Source organism: Rutidosis leptorrhynchoides, chromosome 3 (assembly GCF_046630445.1).
Source record: "Rutidosis leptorrhynchoides isolate AG116_Rl617_1_P2 chromosome 3, CSIRO_AGI_Rlap_v1, whole genome shotgun sequence".
Taxonomy (NCBI): Eukaryota; Viridiplantae; Streptophyta; class Magnoliopsida; order Asterales; family Asteraceae; genus Rutidosis; species Rutidosis leptorrhynchoides.
The window spans coordinates 394,731,668-394,755,126 of NC_092335.1; the positions used below are offsets into that span (position 1 = coordinate 394,731,668).

Sequence of the window (23,459 nt, forward strand, 5' to 3'; positions counted from 1 at the left end):
ATAAATGTCTTCGATATTTCTGAGGATATTTTCATAAATATTCTTGTCCGAAATTATATACCTCTTCGTGCTATCTGTATTACATCATATTGAAAACTGTTTTAGTTTTCAATATTCTGCAACATCAAAGTATAAATTATGAATGAATTCTGGAGAAGTGTTGGGGATTAAAGCATGAGTTAGTATAATATAATGACGTCAGGCCAATCTGGTTATATTACAGTAAGTCATGCTAAATTTCTAATGGAACGTGATGATTCACAGACCTTACCGTCATCTTGTACCATGTTACATAACTCTTTCATTCTATTTAACTTCTAAACATATCAGGAGAATATTTCCTTGATATTTCCTTGATTCCTTGATATTATTATTATTATTATTATTATTATTATTATTATTATTAGAATCATAATTATTATTATTATTATCATTTAAATTAATTATTATTATTATTATCATTTAAATTATTGTTATTATTATGTTAGTTATTAATATCATGATTTTTATTATTATCATCTTTATAGTTAATATTATTTTTATTATTTAGTATTATTATTATTATTATTATTATTATTATTATTATTATTATTATTATTATTAGTATTATTATATTAATTGATATATTTAGTATTAATATTTATTATATATAAATTAAGACTCAGATGCATACAAAATCTGTTTGGCATCGCTATCTTCTCTGTTAAATCTGTCTAACAAATTGAATTATACGAATCCAATCACAGACATCATTCAAATACTGTTAGCAATCGATATCACTTTTTATTTTTTATTTATTTATTTTCTGTACGATTGATATATCTTGTCGATATCAATTGGCTACAAAAAAAACGTTTACTCTGTGTTTTTGGAACACTCATTCAACTTTACACCCCCAATATCAATTACAAACACAATTAACAGATTGTAGTAGGAGAATTAAAAAAAAAAAAACTGCAGCTCGCTGCCCTATTCTTAAGTCAATTTGTTAAAAGCTCGATTTTGTTTTGATTTTTAAAATATGTTAATGAAAAGTTGTTAGAAATCCTTTATTGAATCTTTCTACAAAATCTGAAATCCCAATTCCATCTATCGAGTTCGAATTTAAGAGTCAAACTATAAAATTTAAAAGTCAACCGAAGTGTTCATAGAGAAATTAGAGTTTTAGGTATCGTTTCTGTTGAAATTAAGGATTCATAAAGTTTCTATGAGTCAGTTGCAACACAATTCGTGTTGTAGTTTTTGTCTAAAACTGGCGAAAAATTGTAATCAATGTTTAAGTGGTGTTCTTGAGTTCTTCGTGAAATTTTTCTGCTACTGCTGCTTTAATTCCTTTCTGTCAATCAGTATAAACCACAATCAATTATTTTGGATTAGTTTCAAGTTTTAAACCAAACGAATTAATTCACTTTTATGATCGATATTGTTCTGGTCAAATTAATTTTTATGAAGAAGATGAGGAAAATAGAAAACGTGAAATACAGGTTATTTACATTGGGTATCTGTATAAATCAGAAAAACGTGGTCAGATCAAATGGTTAAGGGGTGATTGCTTGAACGAGAGGACACGGGTTCGAGCCCTGTTCGGGGCAATTTTTTTTAGAACGACTTTCTAAAGGGTATACATTTCTATTTTATTTTCTAATTATTATTATTATTTATTGTTAATATTAATTATTATTATTATATTGATTATTAGTAATGATTGTTATTATTATTAATATTATAATTACTACTATTGTTATTAATAATACAAATACAAATATTAATTATGATTACTAATATTATTATGATCATAGTTACAAATTTGAATATTATTATAATTGTTAAGTTAATTATTATGATTACTAACATACTACAATTTATTATTATTATCATTAAATATTAGTAATATCATTATAATTACAATTGTTAGTATCATTATTATCATTATTATTGTTTTCATGACAAATAAATATTATGTATATAAAAATATACTTATATTAATACTACATATAATTATATATTGAACATATTAACATATTTATTTTATATATATTACATATAAAAAATTATTGACTTTTGATAAAATACTAATTATATATATATATATATATATATATATATATATATATATATATATATATATATATATATATATATATATATATATATATATATATATATAATCATATGTATAAATATTAATTACTTTAAATATGTATACAAAATAAATATAGATAACATATAATTTAAGATATAAAATATACATATAATATATATGTTAGGGTTTATTATAAATTTCATATAACTACAACACTTAATATATAAATATTATAAGATTAATAAATGAAATTACTTGATTACAATTATATGTGTTAATATATATACTTGATATAGGTTCGTGAATCCGAGGCCAAACTTGCATTTGTTCAATGCCGTCATATGAATAATTGCTACGAAATACAGTATTGTGAGTTTCATTTGCTCCCTTTTTAAATGCTTTTGCAATATATATATTTTTGGGACTGAGAATACATGCGCTGTTTTATAAATGTTTTACGAAATAGACACAAGTAATCGAAACTACATTCTATGGTTGAATTATCGAATCGAATATGTCCTTTTTTATCATGTCCGAAGTTGTCCCGGAATGATGGTAAATTTATCATGTCCGAAGTTGTCCCGGAGGACATGTTGTCCCGGAATGATGGCGAATTTATAATGTCCGAAGTTGTCCCGGAATGATGGCGAATTTATCATGTTAGAAGTTGTCCCGGAATGATGGCGAATTTATCATGTCCGAAGTTGTCTCGGAATGATGGCGAATTTATCATGTCCGAAGTTGTCCCGGAATGATGGGGATATTCTATATGCATCTTGTTAAGGTCGATTACCAGGTGTTCAATCCATATGAATGATTTTTGTCTCTATATATGGGACGTATATTTATGAGAAATGGAAATGAAAATCTTATGGTCTATTATATAATTGGAAATGATTGATTATGATAAACTAATGAACTCACCAACCTTTTGGTTGACACTTTAAAGCATGTTTATTCTCAGGTATTAAAGAAACCTTCCGCTGTGCATTTGCTCATTTTAGAGATATTACTTGGAATCATTCATGGCATATTTCAAAAGACGTTGCATTCGAGTCGATGAGTTCATCAAGATTATTATTAAGTCAATTATAGTTGGATGTATTATGAAATGGTATGCATGCCGTCAACTTTCGATGTAAAGAAAGTTTGTCTTTTAAAAACGAATGCAATGTTTGTAAAATGTATCATATAGAGGTCAAATACCTCGCAATGAAATCAACTATTGTGAATCGTTTATAATCGATATGAACGGGGCACTTTAAAAGATCTAAGGCTATGTCAAACATAGTTGTTACAAAACGTGCCGCCTAGAGGAATTATCCGGACGAAGGTTACCGTGAAGACACACTTAGAAGATCTATGACTATGGTTACATAAACTTAACTAAGTGTGTAGACTACCCGATAATCTGCGCACGGGCATCAAGATATCTCGACCATAACACACGAGTGGTATGCCCTTGCCACGCCAAACCGCGATTTCGGGAAAGTTTGTTACGCTAGTTTGTTACATCTATGAAATGGACAAGTGTCATGTCATCATTCCTTCTAACAAACTTTTGGCATATATAAATACACCACATGAGTTATTCGTTAGACACAACAAGAACAATAGCGAGAAATACAATCAATACATTATCATCACATCACCTTAAACATTTACAGTCATTTTGCATCTTTCGGTCATCACCGGAGTTTGATCCGCTCATATATCAATTCGTTCAATCTTATTGAACGAGATTAATCCGATTGATTGTTTTACGCCCTCTGAATCCAGATTTCAAATGGAGTTTGCACAATTGTCGGAGTTAAAACAATCTATCAATCACTTTTTTTCAAATTAAGCACTCAAACTAGAACTCACAAGTTTTACGTTTGATCAGGTACTGTTCATTTATTATTACCCCGCCGCAATGCGCCTAACTCGTTTTCAGCATTTAACATTTTTGAGGTGATAATGGAAGGTTGGCTAATGGGTCAATAACGAATAATTTACTAAATCAATTTTATAAAAATTGAAAAAAAAAGTTTTCATGGGTAAACTCAACCTCACCCGTATGAAATTACTCATTTTCACCCACACCCATTTGGCTTCGCAATCATCCTGCACAATTTGCCCATATTGACACTACCAGTAGATCTCATATATAAATCAAATATCATACCAGTCATGATAGTTACCAATTAGCCTACATTCGTATATAACTCCAAGCATGTTGGTTTCAGCCAAAGTTGGCACAACATAATCCATAATTTTTATGATTCTAACGCGGTTGCAAATCCTCCGAAACCCGCATTCATATCCATAAAGTTGTGATAACCAAATGAGTTCAGAAGCAGGGACGAGCAAGGGCAAACACGTGAAGATTCGGAATTCGTTTGGAGCACTTGTGGATGAGTAGAGTAATGTAGAACCATTTGAAGAGGAAACTGCCAAGTTTATGGCAAAGAATAACACTTCTAAGGAAACTTCCCCGTTTGATATGAAATCAGGATGGTTGTAGTGGATTTCTTGTTTTGTAATATATCCTAAGCTATGTGTGTCGTAGGTGTTTTTGGTTTGGCTTGTCATGTTTTTTGGTGTGTAGGTTATAACTAGGCTTTTTGGTTGTTTGAGAAGCAGCAAGGTGCGCATGTGGTCTTTATTCTTCTTTGTATTTTTATTATTGTTTTAATAATATTTATCGTGTAAAATCTTTGCCCAAAAATAAATAAACGCATGCCATAATAGAGAGTAGCATTTGAAAAATTAGAATAAAGGGTGAAAAATAAAAAAGATTCCAAGCTTCAAGGGGTCAAACTTACAAACATTAGCCACATAAATTTCCTTATATACTAAAAGACACTCTAAGTATTCCTTATATACTAAAAGACACTCTAAGTATTGTCGTTTGGGGTATCCCTTATTTATATGTGACCTAAAAAATATGTTTGCCATTTACGCCAGAACACACATGCATTTCTTTATTGTACTTAATATACTAATAATTGACACTCTAAATATTGTCGTTTGGGGTACCTCTTATTTATATGTGAGCCAAAAAATATGTTTGCCATTTACGCCAGAACACACATGCATTTCCTTATATACTAAAAGACACTCTAAGTATTGTCGTTTGGGGTATCCCTTATTTATATGTGACCTAAAAAATATGTTTGCCATTTACGCCAGAACACACATGCATTTCTTTATTGTACTTAATATACTAATAATTGACACTCTAAATATTGTCGTTTGGGGTACCTCTTATTTATATGTGAGCCAAAAAATATGTTTGCCATTTACGCCAGAACACACATGCATTTCTTTATAGTACTTAATATATTAATAATTGACACTATAAATATTGTCGTTTGGGGTACCCCTTATTTATATGTGAGCCAAAAAATATGTTTGCCATTTACGCCAGAACACACATGCATTTCTTTATAGTACTTAATATATTAATAATTCAAAATTGTCCCTATTATTAAAACTATGTCGTTTGGTGTGAAACGGAAATTAATTTGGTTAAAAATGACGATGTTTTCCGCAATATATAATAATAATAATAAAATAATAATAATAATAATAATAATAATAATAATAATAATAATAATAATAATAATAATAATAATAATAATTTTCCAAAGTGCATAAACGCTGCTGGAGAAAAGCTAATGGAGCAACAACTTTGAGTCTTTGAGGCTGAATTTGTTTGTTTTTGAATAATTTTTCAGGAGAAAAATATTGCAATCACAACAAAACTCAATCTCACAAAAATGGGGTTTGAGGATGTAAGATGTAGACAATCATTCCTCTATTTTAGAATAAAGACAAATCATTTCTCTACCCAGAGTAAAACATGTTGACTTAGTGTGCACGTCATAACACAAATCTATACTACCGCTTATATATAAGCTTATGGAGTCACACATAATGGGCACTTAGATATCCAGTATATGTATATACCGTATATATATATTTATAATCACCAATTGTTATATATTGTTAATATATAATTATAACATATAGTTTGAAAAACTTAATTTAATTAAATATGATTTAATTAAATATAAAAGACTCAACGGACCGCTGCACCATAAATTTTTTTAATAAATGGACTAATTTTACATTCGGGTTAAATTAATATACTAAATAGGTCTCTTGGGTTTTTTTCTATACGCATTACACAAAAAGGTGTATATGGAGTATGTATTAAAATATATGTACACACTCTTTGGTGGGGATACAGCCACAAAACAAAACAGAAAAAAGGTTGTGCTTGATTTCTTGAGTCTATCGAACAAAGAATGGTACCAGTCCTAAGAAACAAACAAAAGGGTCAGCCGCATATAAAAATAATACTCCTCCGTCCTATATTAGTAGTCCACAGACAAAAAAACACACGTTTAAGAAAATGTTATAAAAGTACTGTACTTTATGTTTACTTTCCAGTTTTACCCCTTACATTTTCTTTCTCATTTAATCATATCCACATATATTAAGGGTATAATAGAACTTAGCTTTTTATTCTTTTCTATTTATGGAAATGGACTATTAATTTGGAACATCTCAAAATAAAATACTGAACTATTAATGTGGGACGAGGGAGTAACACGTTGGTGACTATTTGATTTTGCGAAGTGAATGTTGTCAACAAACAAAGAACTCTAGAAAGAGTTTTTAGTTTTCTTTGTTCTTGTTGTTATTATATTTATATTATATATTATATTATTTATATTTATTATACTTGTATATGATATAATAGAAATACAAGATCACATCTTGTGGTAATATTTGGCTGTTGAGAAGAGAATGAAACGAATAGAAGGGTTTTGTTTGTTTCTCTCTTGGTTAATACTTGTTGTATTTGGTGATTTTCAAGATCTATCAGTCTCCGGTATTTGCTTGACGTGCTTTGTGGATTATCTGTAGATATGTTCTACTTTGACACTCTTTTCAATCTACCCATTACAATCGCTTGCTAAAGGTATATCTAAACTCCACTTTGTAAATTTATTATTTAACAATTATTAGTGTTGTAATTGGATCTTGTTGGGGTCTTTAATCGTGTGAATGTTTTAATTGAAAGTTTATAATAAAATAAATGATGTTTATTTTAATATTAATAAAAGATGTTTATTAATGAATGAAAATATATTTATTTTAATCGTTCCGCTGCGTTATAGAAATTTAATAGTACACACGGTTTTCCATCAAAACAGCTCAAGAGTAGACAAAGTTATCCCTCTAAATGTTTTAAAGATAGAGAGATTGATTCCGAATGTACATCCGGTATCTACTAAATTCGATTAAAAAGGTTGTAAATTTTTCATCTCTACATCTATATCTTCCGATTTTCTCTGTTCTCAATATATATGTGATTGCGAATACATAAGCACTTGAAACAGAAACTTATAATCACACTATAAATATAACCATATAGAGAATACACACTTAATGACTATTTGAAGCAATAATTGTAACAAGTACAAATTACTATAAGTCTATAACTACGTACGTACTTTTGGATTTGGATTTCATGATACACTAAAATGATAAAATGTAACTGACCAAATTCTCAAGTGATGAATCTGATGAACCACCTTTCTTTAAACAGAAGTTCACTTTGTCCTTCCAATTCATGACTCGGTTCCGCATTTCTAGCCCTTCTTTCTCCAACATTACTCGCTTTATTGCACATTCAATCTCGCCCCTTTCAAGACCATTTTCCAAAACCACCCCAATCTTCCACACATCACTTACATATCTTGCGTTTGTAAGTTGATCGCCAAAAGATGGTGAACAAATCATGGGAACCCCTTCACAAATGCTCTCAAGTGTCGAGTTCCATCCATTGTGAGTCCAAAAGGCACATGTTGCAGGATGTGCTAATACCTCTTGTTGTGGAGCCCATTTCACAATATATCCCCTTCCGCTTACTATATTCTCCAAAAATCCATCTGGCAATAGTTCAAGCCCTTTCGACCCTTTTATGGACCCTGGTCTGACCACCCATAAGAATGGCTGTTTGCTATTAGCCAAACCCCAAGCTATTTCCAAAAACTTGGATTCATCAATTGCAGCTACACTACCAAAACTAACATATAACACGGAATGTGGTGGGTGCTTATCTAACCATGTGATGGATGTTTGGTCTTGTACAAGAAGGCTACTTGATGACGCACTGAAGTGCTTATGAAATGGTCCAATTAGGAAATGTGGGCCCGGAAAATCATGGCTAAGGGTCTCTAGTTCTAGTTCTTCGAGCTCTTTGAATGTGTTCCATATTGTTGTTCGTGCTAGCCTGATTCCTTGTTTCATGCTCTCTAGAATCTTGAATGAGCCTTCAAGATTCCTATGGAAGATTCTGGACAAATCTTTAACCTTCAATGGTTCAAGCCCGGGCACCAATACTCCTGACTTTATTTCTGTTAAAAAATAAACTCTTAAAAGTGATAAGTTATAGATAAGTGATAATTGATAAGCACTCAATTATAGTTTGGTAGTTATTGGAAGAAGTTACTTTTATTTGTTTATTTTGTATTTAGCGTTTTCTTCCAGTCCGAGCTTTTTCACGATTTCGTCGCTCGGACTGCGGTGGAGTGTTAGATAATAAATAGGCCCAAGTCCAATATGTGGACTTGGATCCGTTAGGTTTAGGTTTAGGTTTTGTACTCTATATATATCGTGTTCTTATTGTTAGTTATTAGTTAAGGTCGCAATGTTTCGTAATTAGTCGCAATGGTGGGCAATGTTGATTGGAATAAAAAAATCAGAAGCTTCCCACACCCTTTTGTCCCTCACGTATACATCTATCTTATCCCAAGCATATCTTATTATTTAGTATACAAGGATTGACATCAAATTAGAGAAACATTTTGTGATCTTGTGTTTGATCAAGCGACAAAACAAATCGTTATAATATACTACATCAAATCACTTCTTAGTTTTTCACTCAATTCATATATATGAATAATACCCAATTGATAGAGTGATAGAAAAAGAAGACTTTTTAAAACAATGCTAGCTAGTATAGTACGGAGTATCATGCTTAGTGCCGTTAAAATAAATATACTTGTAGTATCATGCTTAGCAAAATTCTATTTATTGATAAAGCATATGAAATGGCCTTATGTGAGCTTCTATACGAGTTGAAGATCCCAAGCCCATCTTAATCGTGAGTCCAGCCCATCTTAATCGTGAGTCCAGCCCATCTATATTTCACGGGAGGTTTATATATAAGAAATTTAGACGTGTTTATTACTGAATTTTATTATAAATTATTAATTATTATCTAGGTGCGTTTGTTTGACTCTTAATGAAATAGTTCAGCGTTGAATGCTGAACCATTCAACATTCAACGTGTTTGTTTCTGGCCTTTGAATAACATATGGTGCTGAATGGTTCAGAATTAAGTACTGAACCATTCACACTTGAAATACTCTTTTAACCATTAAACAACTAAATTTTCTATAATATAACTCTCAATCATATCCAGAACACTTAACAATAATTATATTTAAGTTTTTATTCAACATTAGTAAAGTAATTTTAATCAATTTATATAGTTTATTCAAAGTAATTATCAAACAACTTATTTTCATTTAGAACATTATTATTCAGAGGCTTTGAATCATTCAAAATTCCGAACTATTCAGCGCTAAATCATTCAGTTTTCTAAGAACATCTAGTTTCTAGATATACTAATCATTAAAGATTAATTATCTGATGTGTGCTCTTAGATAGAAGAAACTAGAAAAAAATTCGGTCGTGCGTTGCTGTGTAACGACCCGCACTTTTTCGATCATTCTATACTTATAAGATTAATATTTACATAAATTAAACCTTGCCAACATGATAAGCAATCCAAATTGTTGAGATTTATGTTTCCGAAAAGAGTTTTACATAACGTTTGACCGTCTAGTTTGACCGATGATATCACGAACTATACAATATATGATAATTATACGTTTGTGTATATATATGTATATATACATATTTAACATGATTAAAGAATGTTTTAATACCTCATTTTATATTAATAACAACAAGTTATATGTGTATTTTGAAACTACTAACTTAAGTTTTCAAAACGATAACAATACGTAACGTTATTTGACATATATACTTAAGACTTATAATGTTATACTTATATTGTATAAGTAATGTATTTAATTACTTTTAAAGAACTTAAATACATAAAACCATATAAGTGTATTCACAAAAGATAGCTATATTTGAATCCTCATTTCATTTTTCACAAAATTTCTATACGTATACCTAGAGTATTTGTACTCGTATCATACCTAGCTCCTATACGTATTTACTAATAGTAAATACACATCAAAATCACCACCTAACCAGCCATTATTCATGCCCTTAGAGCTAGGTAATTACTTTTGGATGATTACTTGACTAATTAACAAAATTACAAACTAAAAATCTTATCATGTATTACATGATACACGTTTTTTTTAGGTTATAAGTATCACCATTTCTAGTTCATTTTCTAACCTCATTTTTAGTTAAACACACACTCTTTCACAACCCTTAAAACCCTTAATCAATTCAGCAAAGTTTCCAAGAAGATCTAGCTTCAAAAACCATACTAAAACACCATAAGAAAACCATACAAAAACACTTCAAGAAAACCCTCCAAGAACACCAACTTACTTCCAATCTTTCATTCACCTCTAGTACCCTTTTGATTCTAGCTTCTTACTTCTCTTTTACAGCAACTTCATCCAAGGAACTTGAGGTAGAATCTATGTTCATAACCTTATTCGATTCATATATATATAGCTATCATATTTTGTGGTATACAAGTTTAACAACAAGAACATAGTTTGAATGTTTTCAAACTTGTTTGCAAACTAAATAGATCCTTCTAACTTAACTTTTAAAATACTTCAAGACCTGTAATATAACTTATGTATATGCTAATTTAACAAGGTAAAACTTGGTTTTTCAAAGTATAAGTATTTTTAGAAAAATGGTCATTAAATGATTTTGTTGTAACAAAAATGTTTAACTTCATATGTTTCACTAATGTTTCACTTATGCCGTATGATTTTGAATACAAACCAAGGTATTTACAGTTCATAGTCTTAAAGAAGAACTCGATCCAAGAAGATGGCAATTTGAATCAACGAAAACGGATTTGTAACGAAGAAACTATGACCGAAACAAAATTGGTTATCCTAGATCATTTCAACTACGGGATCAATTGGAAAAAAATGATATAAATCACATATTTCTAAGATAACATGATATTTTATATATATGTACTTATAATTCAATTTTATATGGTTCAGGATCACCCGTAAACAATACGAGAAGATTAATCATAAGATCCCATGTTTGTACGCAACACGTCATTTGACAACACCGGTACTTTATGTACGCAATACGTCATTTGACAACACCGGTACCATGGGTCAAGATTAATCTCGACCAACACATATACGATGGGGTTTTATTGATTTCGTTGGGGGTTTTATTTATTTCATTGCGGGTATATTAAACATCTAAAAATGAACCATTAAAATTGAATTACTAACATCGGACTGCTAACTACGGACTAAGGAATTATTCAAAGTATTAAAAGTATAACAAGTATATATTTATAACGTTTGTTTAAAAATGAAAACATATTGATATATTATATATGGATAGGTTCGTGATATCAACCGGAAGACCGAGTCAAATTATATATATCATCAAGACAAGAGTGAGTATATAGTCCCACTTTTAAACTCTAAATATTTCGGGATGAGAATACATGTATTTTATGTTTTACGATATGGACACAAGTAACTGAAAAATATATTCTACGTTGAGTTGTACCACTGGCATACTTCCCTGTAGCTTGGTAACTAATATTTACAGCGGTATTGTAAACGCGAATCCTGTTGATAGATCTATTGGGCCTGACAACCCCAACCGGACTGGACGACCAGTATTCAACGGTTGCACAGTACTTCGTTTTGTGACTACACTTGGTACGGTGTAGTAAGATTTCATATTAAAGGGAATATGCGACGTGAAAATGTTAAGTATGGTTACCAAGTGCTCAACCACTTAGAATACTTTTATTAAACTGTTTATATACGAAATCTTGTGGTCTATATATATATTGCTGCTGGCATTAAACCTATATCTCACCAACTTTATGTTGACCTTTTTAAAACATGTCTATTCTCAGGTGATTTCTAAAGCTTCCGCTGCATCATGTTGGATCTAACCAGGATCTTGCGTACGCATGTTTGTGTCAAAAATAAAACTGCATATCCGAGATGTTGTATTGTAAAATATGCTAGAAACCGTGTTGTTGTCATCATTTGTAAAGTTTGTAAGTCGAAGATTATCGCTAAACGTTAATCTTCTTTTTATTGTCTTAAGCTTGTAACAAAAATAATGGTTGTGGTTTGTAATGTATAATATATGCAGTTTTTCTTTTAAAAATGTCTCATATAGAGGTCAATACCTCGCAATGAAATCATACGTTATCTAACGCGTTCTTATGGTTAAGGACGGGTTATGACATGTGGTATCAGAGCGTTGGTCTTAGCGAACCAGGTTTGCATTAGTGTGTCTAACCGAGAAGTCGTTAGGATACATTAGTAAAGTCTGGACTTTGACCGGGTCTGATTTAAAAAAAAAAAAAAAAAAAAAAAAAACCATTGCTTATCACTGTTGGTTAAAATTTATATGTAAATATTATGTAAGTACTAATGGGTTAGTTGTTGTGTGATAGATGTCGGGCTCGAAACTTATTATCACATTCAGCGACTCCGAATCAGAACCTTCATATGGTGTTCCAGTCATTAACATATCCGATGACGAAAGTGGTATTTTTGGGGAAGACTCACAAATTCCGGATGAACCAACTATAGAGAACCCGGAAAGTGAACCCGAGGAGGAAAGTGAACCCGAGGAGGAAAGTGAACCCGAGGAGGAAAGTGAACCCGAGGAAGAAATACAGGAAATTACAAAAGACGAGTTCGAACTAGGAAAGAAACGAAAGGCTAATGAATTAGAAAATTCAAATCCTGAGTTTAATGAGAATGATGTGGCACCAATTCCACTCAACACTACCACCCCTATCCCCGCTATTCCTATTAGTGCTATCCCCGCATCTAGTTCTTCGGCACCTCAGCCAAAACGTAGGGAGACAGCTAGGATTCGCGTTGGGGGATTCCCTGGACATAAATGTTTTGGGAAATAGACCAAATGATGCGCTATCGTATTAAACCATGGAATCACATAATGTTTTGTATAATATTATTAGTGTGGTTTGTTTAAAGTTTGATGTAAGCATATGTAAAATAGCGAAGTATGAAATGCAATAATTTTCCATGGTTAAGTATTATTTAGATTGTAGTAATTGATTCTGTACTAAGCTATTAAGTATGAACATTAACGGGTAGGTACTACCCAAGATATAATTATAAAACGCTAATAAGAAGAAAAGGCTTTTATAATAATACCTGGTTCATATTATTAACAAGCTATAAATGTACTATAAATACACACTACATCTATAATATTCCATGTGAATAATTATATTCTTTCATTAGGAAATGGCGCGATTGAATCGAATGACGGAACAAGAACTCGAGGAACTCATCAATCAACGAGTGAACGACAGAATGTTATGGGTCGAGGCTGCAAGAGGTGCTGCAGTTAACCCAAATCCTCGTGTGGGGTGCACTTACAAAACTTTTCAAGCTTGCAAGCCCTCATCATTCAGTGGAACAGAAGGACCGATCGGTTTAACCCGATGGATAGAAAAAATGGAGACTGTGTTTAAAATCAGTGGTTGTGTTGAAAAGGACATGACCAAGTATGCATCATGCACTTTACAAGATAGTGCACTCACGTGGTGGAAAAATTATGTGAAGGCTGTAGGAGGAGATGTAGCTTATGATACTCCATGGGAAGAATTCAAAGCAATGATAATCACCGAGTATTGTCCAAGGAATGAGGTTATTAAGTTAGAAGATGAGTTACGAAGTTTGAAGGTGGTTGGTACTGAAATCACCAACTACAATCAGCGATTCATGGAATTGGTTTTACTATGTCCTGAATTGGTTCCAACCGAAGCACGGAAGATTGAAATGTACAAAGGTGGTTTGCCCAAAAAGGTCAAGGCAAACGTTACGGCGTCGAAACCTAAGACAATTCATGAAGCTATAACCATGGCGAACGAGTTAATGGATCAGGTCATTCTGGATAAGAAAGCATTCACTACTGAGGTGAAGGTATCGAGTAACAAAAGGAAGTGGAACGGAAATTATGATCGAGGTTACCAACAGCAATCTTTTAAGAAACCAGAAACCCCGAAAGGTGCGGGTAGCGGTTCAGGCTTTGGTTACAAAGGACAAAGTCCTTTATGCAACCGTTGTCACAAACATCACTTTGGTTACTGTAGTGTGTTGTGCACCAAATGCAATCGACAGGGACATCTTGCTGAAGATTGTAAGGCTCTCGTTACAAATGCAAATGGTAACAAGACTCCTGCCACCAACGCAAATAGAACTGCTTTGGCTAACATTACTTGTTTTGGGTGTGGAAAACAAGGTCACTATAAGAGCCAGTGCCCGAATCAGAATGGCGGACCTGCACGTGGAAGAGCGTTTGTTATTAATGCTAGAGAGGCACGAGAAGACCCGGAGCTTGTTACGGGTACGTTTACCATTAATAACTTATCAGCATCTATTTTATTTGATACTGGCGCCGATAGAAGTTATGTGTGTAAAAATTTTTACACTAAATTGAATTGTTCATCATTACCTCTAGATGCTAAGTACTTGATTGAGTTAGCTAATGGTAAACTAATTAAAGCCGATAAAATTTGTCGTGGTTGTGAAATAAATCTAGCCGGAGAAACGTTTAAAATCGACTTAATACCCGTAGAATTAGGAGGTTTTGATGTAATAGTCGGCATGGACTGGATGTCCAAAATAGGAGCGGAAGTTGTTTGTGCTAAGAAGGCAATTCGTATTCCTGGTAAGGATAAAATACCGGTGATGATTTATGGAGAGAAGGGTAACTCAAAGCTAAAACTCATTAGCTGTTTGAAAGCCAAGAAGTGTTTAGAAAAGGGATGTTACGCTATTTTAGCACATGTTAATAAAGTCGAAAAGAAAGAAAAGTGCATCAACGACGTGCCTGTGGCAAGAGATTTTCCTGAAGTTTTTCCGGAAGAATTGCCGGGATTACCTCCATTTAGATCGGTAGAATTTCAAATAGATTTAGTACCAGGAGCTGCACCAGTGGCTCGTGCTCCATATAGACTTGCACCGTCCGAGTTAAAAGAACTTCAAAGTCAGTTAAAAGAATTACTGGACCGTGGATTCATACGACCGAGTACTTCACCGTGGGGAGCTCCAATTTTGTTTGTTAAGAAGAAAGATGGATCTTTTAGGATGTGTATAGACTATCGTGAATTAAATAAGTTAACTATCAAGAATCGATATCCACTACCGAGAATTGATGACTTATTTGATCAACTGCAAGGATCATGTATTTATTCGAAAATCGACCTAAGATCGGGCTATCATCAACTACGCGTTAAAGAAGAGGACATTCCGAAAACTGCTTTTCGGACACGTTATGGTCATTACGAATTTTTGGTTATGCCGTTTGGATTGACGAATGCGCCAGCTGTATTCATGGACCTCATGAATCGAGTTTGTAGTCCGTATTTAGATAAGTTTGTTATCGTTTTCATTGATGATATTCTTATCTATTCCAAGAGTGAGCAAGAGCATGAAGAGCATTTAAGGTTGATATTGGAGTTGTTAAGAAAAGAACAGCTATATGCTAAATTTTCCAAGTGTGCTTTTTGGTTGAAAGAAGTGCAATTTCTTGGCCATGTTGTTAATAGCGAAGGAATTCAGGTTGATCCAGCAAAAACTGAAGCTATTGAAAAATGGGAGACTCCTAAGACACCAACACAGATACGCCAATTTTTGGGTTTAGCCGGTTATTATAGAAGGTTTATTCAAGATTTTTCCCGAATAGCTAAGCCGTTGACAGCGTTAACGCAAAAAGGGAAGAAATATGAATGGACCTCGGAGCAGGAGAACGCATTTCAAATACTGAAGAAGAAGTTAACTACGGCGCCTATTTTATCGTTACCAGAAGGGAACGATGATTTTGAAATATATTGTGACGCTTCGCGACAAGGTTTTGGTTGTGTTCTTATGCAACGGAAGAAAGTTATTGCATTTGCATCCCGACAATTGAAGATTCACGAGCGAAATTATACGACGCATGATCTAGAATTGGGAGCAGTCGTGTTTGCATTGAAGATGTGGAGACACTACTTGTATGGGGTTAAATTCACTGTGTTTACTGATCATAAAAGCCTTCAACATATTTTTGATCAGAAACAATTGAACATGAGGCAACGTAGGTGGGTCGAGTTAATAAACGACTATGATTGTGAAATTCGTTATCATCCCGGGAAGGCAAACGTGGTGGCTGATGCTTTAAGCAGAAAAGAACGAGAACCAATTCGAGTTCGAGCAATGAATATAAAAATTCGCATGAATCTCAACTCACAAATCAAAGAAGTTCAACGAGAAGCACTTACTAAAGAAAATAAAGGAAATGAAATAATGAAGAAGTATGAGAAGCAACTCGTTATGCGGGAAGATGGAATTCGATATTTTGCAAATCGTATTTGGGTACCGAAGTTGGGTGGATTAAGGAAGTTGATATTGAACGAGGCACATAAGACAAGATATTCGATACATCCTGGAGTTGGAAAGATGTACCAAGATCTTAAGACGCATTATTGGTGGCCTAATTTGAAGACAGACGTTGCAACATATGTTGGGGAATGTTTAACTTGTTCCAAAGTCAAAGCAGAACACCAGAAGCCGTCAGGGTTACTTCAACAACCAGAAATCCCAGAATGGAAATGGGATGGTATTACCATGGATTTCATCACGAAGTTACCAAAGACTGCCTGGGGATACGACACCATTTGGGTAATTGTTGATCGTCTTACCAAATCTGCACATTTCTTGCCTATAAAGGAAACAGATAGAATGGAGAAACTATTACGATTGTATATAAAGGAAGTTGTTTCAAGGCATGGAATACCTATTTCCATTATATCCGATCGTGATAGTAGATTTACCTCAAAGTTTTGGCAATCACTACAGGAGGCACTAGGAACTCGTTTGGATATGAGTACCGCATATCATCCGCAAACGGACGGGCAGAGTGAAAGAACAATTCAGACTCTTGAAGACATGCTCAGGGCATGTGTGATCGATTTTGGAAACGGATGGGATAAATATCTACCGTTAGCAGAATTCTCGTATAATAATAGTTATCATGCGAGCATTGGAGCTGCGCCATTCGAAGCATTGTATGGAAGGAAGTGTAGATCTCCTATCTGTTGGAATGAAGTAGGAGATCGACAATTAACTGGTCCCGAGATCATACATGAAACGACTGAGAAGATAGTGCAAATCAAGGAGAGATTAAAAACAGCCCGCAGTCGCCAAAAGAGCTACGCCGATGTCCGAAGGAAACCATTAGAGTTTCAGGTTGGGGACATGGTTATGCTAAAGGTGTCACCTTGGAAAGGTGTGATACGTTTTGGAAAAAGGGGTAAACTGAACCCAAGGTACGTAGGCCCGTTCAAGATCATCGAACGCATTGGACCGGTAGCTTATCGACTCGAGTTACCGCAACAACTCGCCGGAGTACATAATACCTTTCACGTCTCAAACCTTAAGAAGTGTCTTGCAAAGGAAGACCTCACCATTCCTCTTGAAGAAATCCATGTCGACGAGAAACTACAATTCGTCGAAGAACCAATCGACATCATGGACCGTGAAGTTAAACAGCTCAAACAGAGCAATATACCGATTGTTAAGGTTCGTTGGAATGCTAGAAGAGGTCCCGAGTTTACGTGGGAACGAGAGGATCAGATGAAACGAAAGTATCCGCATTTGTTTCTCGATGACGCAAAATAGGTACAATTTTAAAATTTCGGGACGAAATTTATTTAACGGGGAGGTAATGTAACGACCCGCACTTTTTCGATCATTCTATACTTATAAGATTAATATTTACATAAATTAAACCTTGCCAACATGATAAGCAATCCAAATTGTTGAGATTTATGTTTCCGAAAAGAGTTTTACATAACGTTTGACCGTCTAGTTTGACCGATGATATCACGAACTATACAATATATGATAATTATACGTTTGTGTATATATATGTATATATACATATTTAACATGATTAAAGAATGTTTTAATACCTCATTTTATATTAATAACAACAAGTTATATGTGTATTTTGAAACTACTAACTTAAGTTTTCAAAACGATAACAATACGTAACGTTATTTGACATATATACTTAAGACTTATAATGTTATACTTATATTGTATAAGTAATGTATTTAATTACTTTTAAAGAACTTAAATACATAAAACCATATAAGTGTATTCACAAAAGATAGCTATATTTGAATCCTCATTTCATTTTTCACAAAATTTCTATACGTATACCTAGAGTATTTGTACTCGTATCATACCTAGCTCCTATACGTATTTACTAATAGTAAATACACATCAAAATCACCACCTAACCAGCCATTATTCATGCCCTTAGAGCTAGGTAATTACTTTTGGATGATTACTTGACTAATTAACAAAATTACAAACTAAAAATCTTATCATGTATTACATGATACACGTTTTTTTTAGGTTATAAGTATCACCATTTCTAGTTCATTTTCTAACCTCATTTTTAGTTAAACACACACTCTTTCACAACCCTTAAAACCCTTAATCAATTCAGCAAAGTTTCCAAGAAGATCTAGCTTCAAAAACCATACTAAAACACCATAAGAAAACCATACAAAAACACTTCAAGAAAACCCTCCAAGAACACCAACTTACTTCCAATCTTTCATTCACCTCTAGTACCCTTTTGATTCTAGCTTCTTACTTCTCTTTTACAGCAACTTCATCTAAGGAACTTGAGGTAGAATCTATGTTCATAACCTTATTCGATTCATATATATATAGCTATCATATTTTGTGGTATACAAGTTTAACAACAAGAACATAGTTTGAATGTTTTCAAACTTGTTTGCAAACTAAATAGATCCTTCTAACTTAACTTTTAAAATACTTCAAGACCTGTAATATAACTTATGTATATGCTAATTTAACAAGGTAAAACTTGGTTTTTCAAAGTATAAGTATTTTTAGAAAAATGGTCATTAAATGATTTTGTTGTAACAAAAATGTTTAACTTCATATGTTTCACTAATGTTTCACTTATGCCGTATGATTTTGAATACAAACCAAGGTATTTACAGTTCATAGTCTTAAAGAAGAACTCGATCCAAGAAGATGGCAATTTGAATCAACGAAAACGGATTTGTAACGAAGAAACTATGACCGAAACAAAATTGGTTATCCTAGATCATTTCAACTACGGGATCAATTGGAAAAAAATGATATAAATCACATATTTCTAAGATAACATGATATTTTATATATATGTACTTATAATTCAATTTTATATGGTTCAGGATCACCCGTAAACAATACGAGAAGATTAATCATAAGATCCCATGTTTGTACGCAACACGTCATTTGACAACACCGGTACTTTATGTACGCAATACGTCATTTGACAACACCGGTACCATGGGTCAAGATTAATCTCGACCAACACATATACGATGGGGTTTTATTGATTTCGTTGGGGGTTTTATTTATTTCATTGCGGGTATATTAAACATCTAAAAATGAACCATTAAAATTGAATTACTAACATCGGACTGCTAACTACGGACTAAGGAATTATTCAAAGTATTAAAAGTATAACAAGTATATATTTATAACGTTTGTTTAAAAATGAAAACATATTGATATATTATATATGGATAGGTTCGTGATATCAACCGGAAGACCGAGTCAAATTATATATATCATCAAGACAAGAGTGAGTATATAGTCCCACTTTTAAACTCTAAATATTTCGGGATGAGAATACATGTATTTTATGTTTTACGATATGGACACAAGTAACTGAAAAATATATTCTACGTTGAGTTGTACCACTGGCATACTTCCCTGTAGCTTGGTAACTAATATTTACAGCGGTATTGTAAACGCGAATCCTGTTGATAGATCTATTGGGCCTGACAACCCCAACCGGACTGGACGACCAGTATTCAACGGTTGCACAGTACTTCGTTTTGTGACTACACTTGGTACGGTGTAGTAAGATTTCATATTAAAGGGAATATGCGACGTGAAAATGTTAAGTATGGTTACCAAGTGCTCAACCACTTAGAATACTTTTATTAAACTGTTTATATACGAAATCTTGTGGTCTATATATATATTGCTGCCGGCATTAAACCTATATCTCACCAACTTTATGTTGACCTTTTTAAAACATGTCTATTCTCAGGTGATTTCTAAAGCTTCCGCTGCATCATGTTGGATCTAACCAGGATCTTGCGTACGCATGTTTGTGTCAAAAATAAAACTGCATATCCGAGATGTTGTATTGTAAAATATGCTAGAAACCGTGTTGTTGTCATCATTTGTAAAGTTTGTAAGTCGAAGATTATCGCTAAACGTTAATCTTCTTTTTATTGTCTTAAGCTTGTAACAAAAATAATGGTTGTGGTTTGTAATGTATAATATATGCAGTTTTTCTTTTAAAAATGTCTCATATAGAGGTCAATACCTCGCAATGAAATCATACGTTATCTAACGCGTTCTTATGGTTAAGGACGGGTTATGACATGCTGCGGTTGTATTCGACGCGCGATCGTGTTTGGATATACGTTGTGTGGTACCTAATATATCTAGTAGGTTGGATTGTTTGTTGGACGTGTATGTATATGTATGTAATATAAGCCGAAATATTTAGTGTTTTTTTAACGACGTCCGTTTCGCGCATAGTTAGTCGCGTTGTTTTCGTAAAGTTATTTCGAGTTAAACGGTGGACTCGGAAAAATTTAACTCGCACCGAGCGAGAATATAGTGTCCGTTATCTAGTGTGTTTTTTTAACGATGTCCGTTTCGCGCATAGTTAGTCCCGTTGGATTCGCCTGATTTTTTCGAGTTGAACGGTGGTCTCGGGAAAATTTAACTCGCACCGAGCGAGAAGATATGGCCCGTTAAAATTCCGGTGGAAGTAGTTTATTTTATTTTAATAAAATTATATATTTACGCTTTCTACCCCTGAAAAAGTATAAACTTGAGGGGCCGTTTTGTAAATTAAGCCGAACTTGGAGGGCCATTTATAGTGTGAACGCAAACTCAAAACGACAATCCATTTAAACTGAAACGACCAAACTTTGGTCGACATTATACCTATATATCTAAAAGATATACAACAAATGAATAGAAAATTCTAGGGGGTTTCACACCTCCACCACAAAAGTTTAACTTTTTACAAATTGACCACACTTTTTACCACCCTTATTTTTATAGTTTTCACAAACTTACCAAACACTTATCACTTTTTATAATTTAACCACAAAACTTCTCATCCATTATAAATCCACCACATATTCTTTTTCAATTTACTAACTCCTCATTATTATTATTATTATTATTATTATTATTATTATTATTATTATTATTATTATTATTATTATTATTATTATTATTATTATTATTATTATTACTCACTATACTAAAACAACTACCAACGTAAACAGTAACCCACACGTGCTTCGCCGGGTTGTACCTCACCTCTAAACAGTTGTACCCACAAGGGGTACTATTGTGCTACAGTAACTTCGTTTTTTTTTTTTCCCCAACAATAAAGAAACAACTTTCATAAAAGGAACAACCCTATACATCAACTAACTTTTTTTTGTTTGTCCTCAACGATAAAAGAAGACCCTTCGATGTTACCAAAAGATGTCGGAATCTTTTTTTTTTTCAAAATAGATCAAGCAATTTTTTTTTTAAAAAACTCGAACGCTAAAAAAAGCAACTTTCACAAAAGGAACAACACTTCAACGTTAAATGTTGGAAAAAATTCTTTTTTACAAAATAGATCAACATTTTTTTTTAAACTCGCATTCAAAATGAAGCCTCCGGCGCAAATCGAGGGCTCCACAACTAGTTTAGTATATAGGTAAATAAATAAATAAATAAATAGGGACGAAGTTAGGAATTCATATTAAGGATGGTGTACTTTGGCTTAAGATAGAACGATACACATTTGAGAAAAACGACATAAGAAACGATAACTAACAATAAATGCTAAAAACCTAGTTTTTTTTTAGCATAGCTTGTATGTTAAAAATTAGTCCGTAATAAACCAAAAAAATAAATCAGGGTAATAGTTATAGTTGAAATTAGAGTCCACTCGATGTCATGTAAAATTAAACAAATAAACTTCCTAGTTTTAACTAAAATAACCTAATATAACATAATTGAATAATGAACATACTTTTATATAATAAAAATATTCAACCTCATACAATAAAAAAAGTGGTTGAACTAAAATTATCGTAAGACGAGTTTATTAACCATAAATTATTGAAACAAATTTTATGATGTATGAGAAACTATTTTATTAAAAGCTATTAAAAATATACATAACGTTAACATTACATATTAAAAACAACTTATATATCTTTTAATTGAACTTTAAATAAAAAGACTCTGATATACAATGGCAACTTCACCTTATAAGGCGTAGGGTCTAAACACACTATATCTTGTTAAAGTATATGATAAAGGTCCAAACAACTTACATATTATTCTTTCTTATAAAAACCAAGTAACATATTGACAGTCTTTTTGGGACTTATGGAGTAAGAACAAAAACTAATTAAAAGAGGATACAATATAATACCTTGGTCGGTAATTATCCCCCTGTCATGTAACCTCTGAAAGGTGACAAATGAATGAAAAGCCGCGATGCTACCAGTCACGAGAACAATCCTTGGAAGTTTGAGGTCGTCAGCAACTTTTTGTGTCCCGAACCAATTCACATCGGTGATTAAATATACAACACCACCCTCTGACATCATCAACCGTGACAAATGCTCTTTAATTTGCTCCATATAGTTTTCATTATTGAGGTATGAGAATAAATCTATCACGTTGTAGATATCACAAGCTGCTGAGAGATTCTCGTACGTGGTACCAGGAATGGGTAGGAAAGTAAAGTGAGGGTAATTTGTTGGATTTGGGGAGTTGAAAAGAGTATGCAAAATGGTGATTGAAAAGCCGTTTGCATCAAGTATGTTTGCTAGTTGGAGCATGGGCTTTATGTGGCCTTGAAATGGTAACGGTAACAACACCAACCGCCGCCGCCGACCGTGGTTGTTAGTGGTGGTGCTTGTGACATCCAT

General features: G+C 32.8%; 1 protein-coding gene across 1 annotated transcript; it reads right to left on the minus strand.

Moving 5' to 3' along the window:
• Positions 1-4,158: 4,158 nt before the first annotated feature.
• On the minus strand, positions 4,159-23,459 carry LOC139901352 (UDP-glycosyltransferase 76B1-like). The gene is made up of 5 exons (XM_071884077.1): positions 22,958-23,459; positions 7,643-8,499; positions 6,303-6,390; positions 4,251-4,515; positions 4,159-4,189 (listed from the first exon to the last, which is right to left on the minus strand). The coding sequence occupies exons 1-5, from the start codon at positions 23,457-23,459 to the stop codon at positions 4,159-4,161; spliced, it is 1,743 nt and encodes a 580-aa protein (XP_071740178.1).

Excerpts from the sequence above, each read along its gene's own strand:
- LOC139901352 (XM_071884077.1), bottom strand. The coding sequence starts at position 23,459 with ATGGATGTCACAAGCACCACCACTAACAACCACGGTCGGCGGCGGCGG. Across the intron at positions 8,500-22,957 it reads GGGGATAATTACCGACCAAG|AAATAAAGTCAGGAGTATTG; the intron begins GTATTATATTGT and ends ATTTTTTAACAG. Across the intron at positions 4,190-4,250 it reads ATTGGTAACTATCATGACTG|GATGATTGCGAAGCCAAATG; the intron begins GTATGATATTTG and ends CAAATTGTGCAG.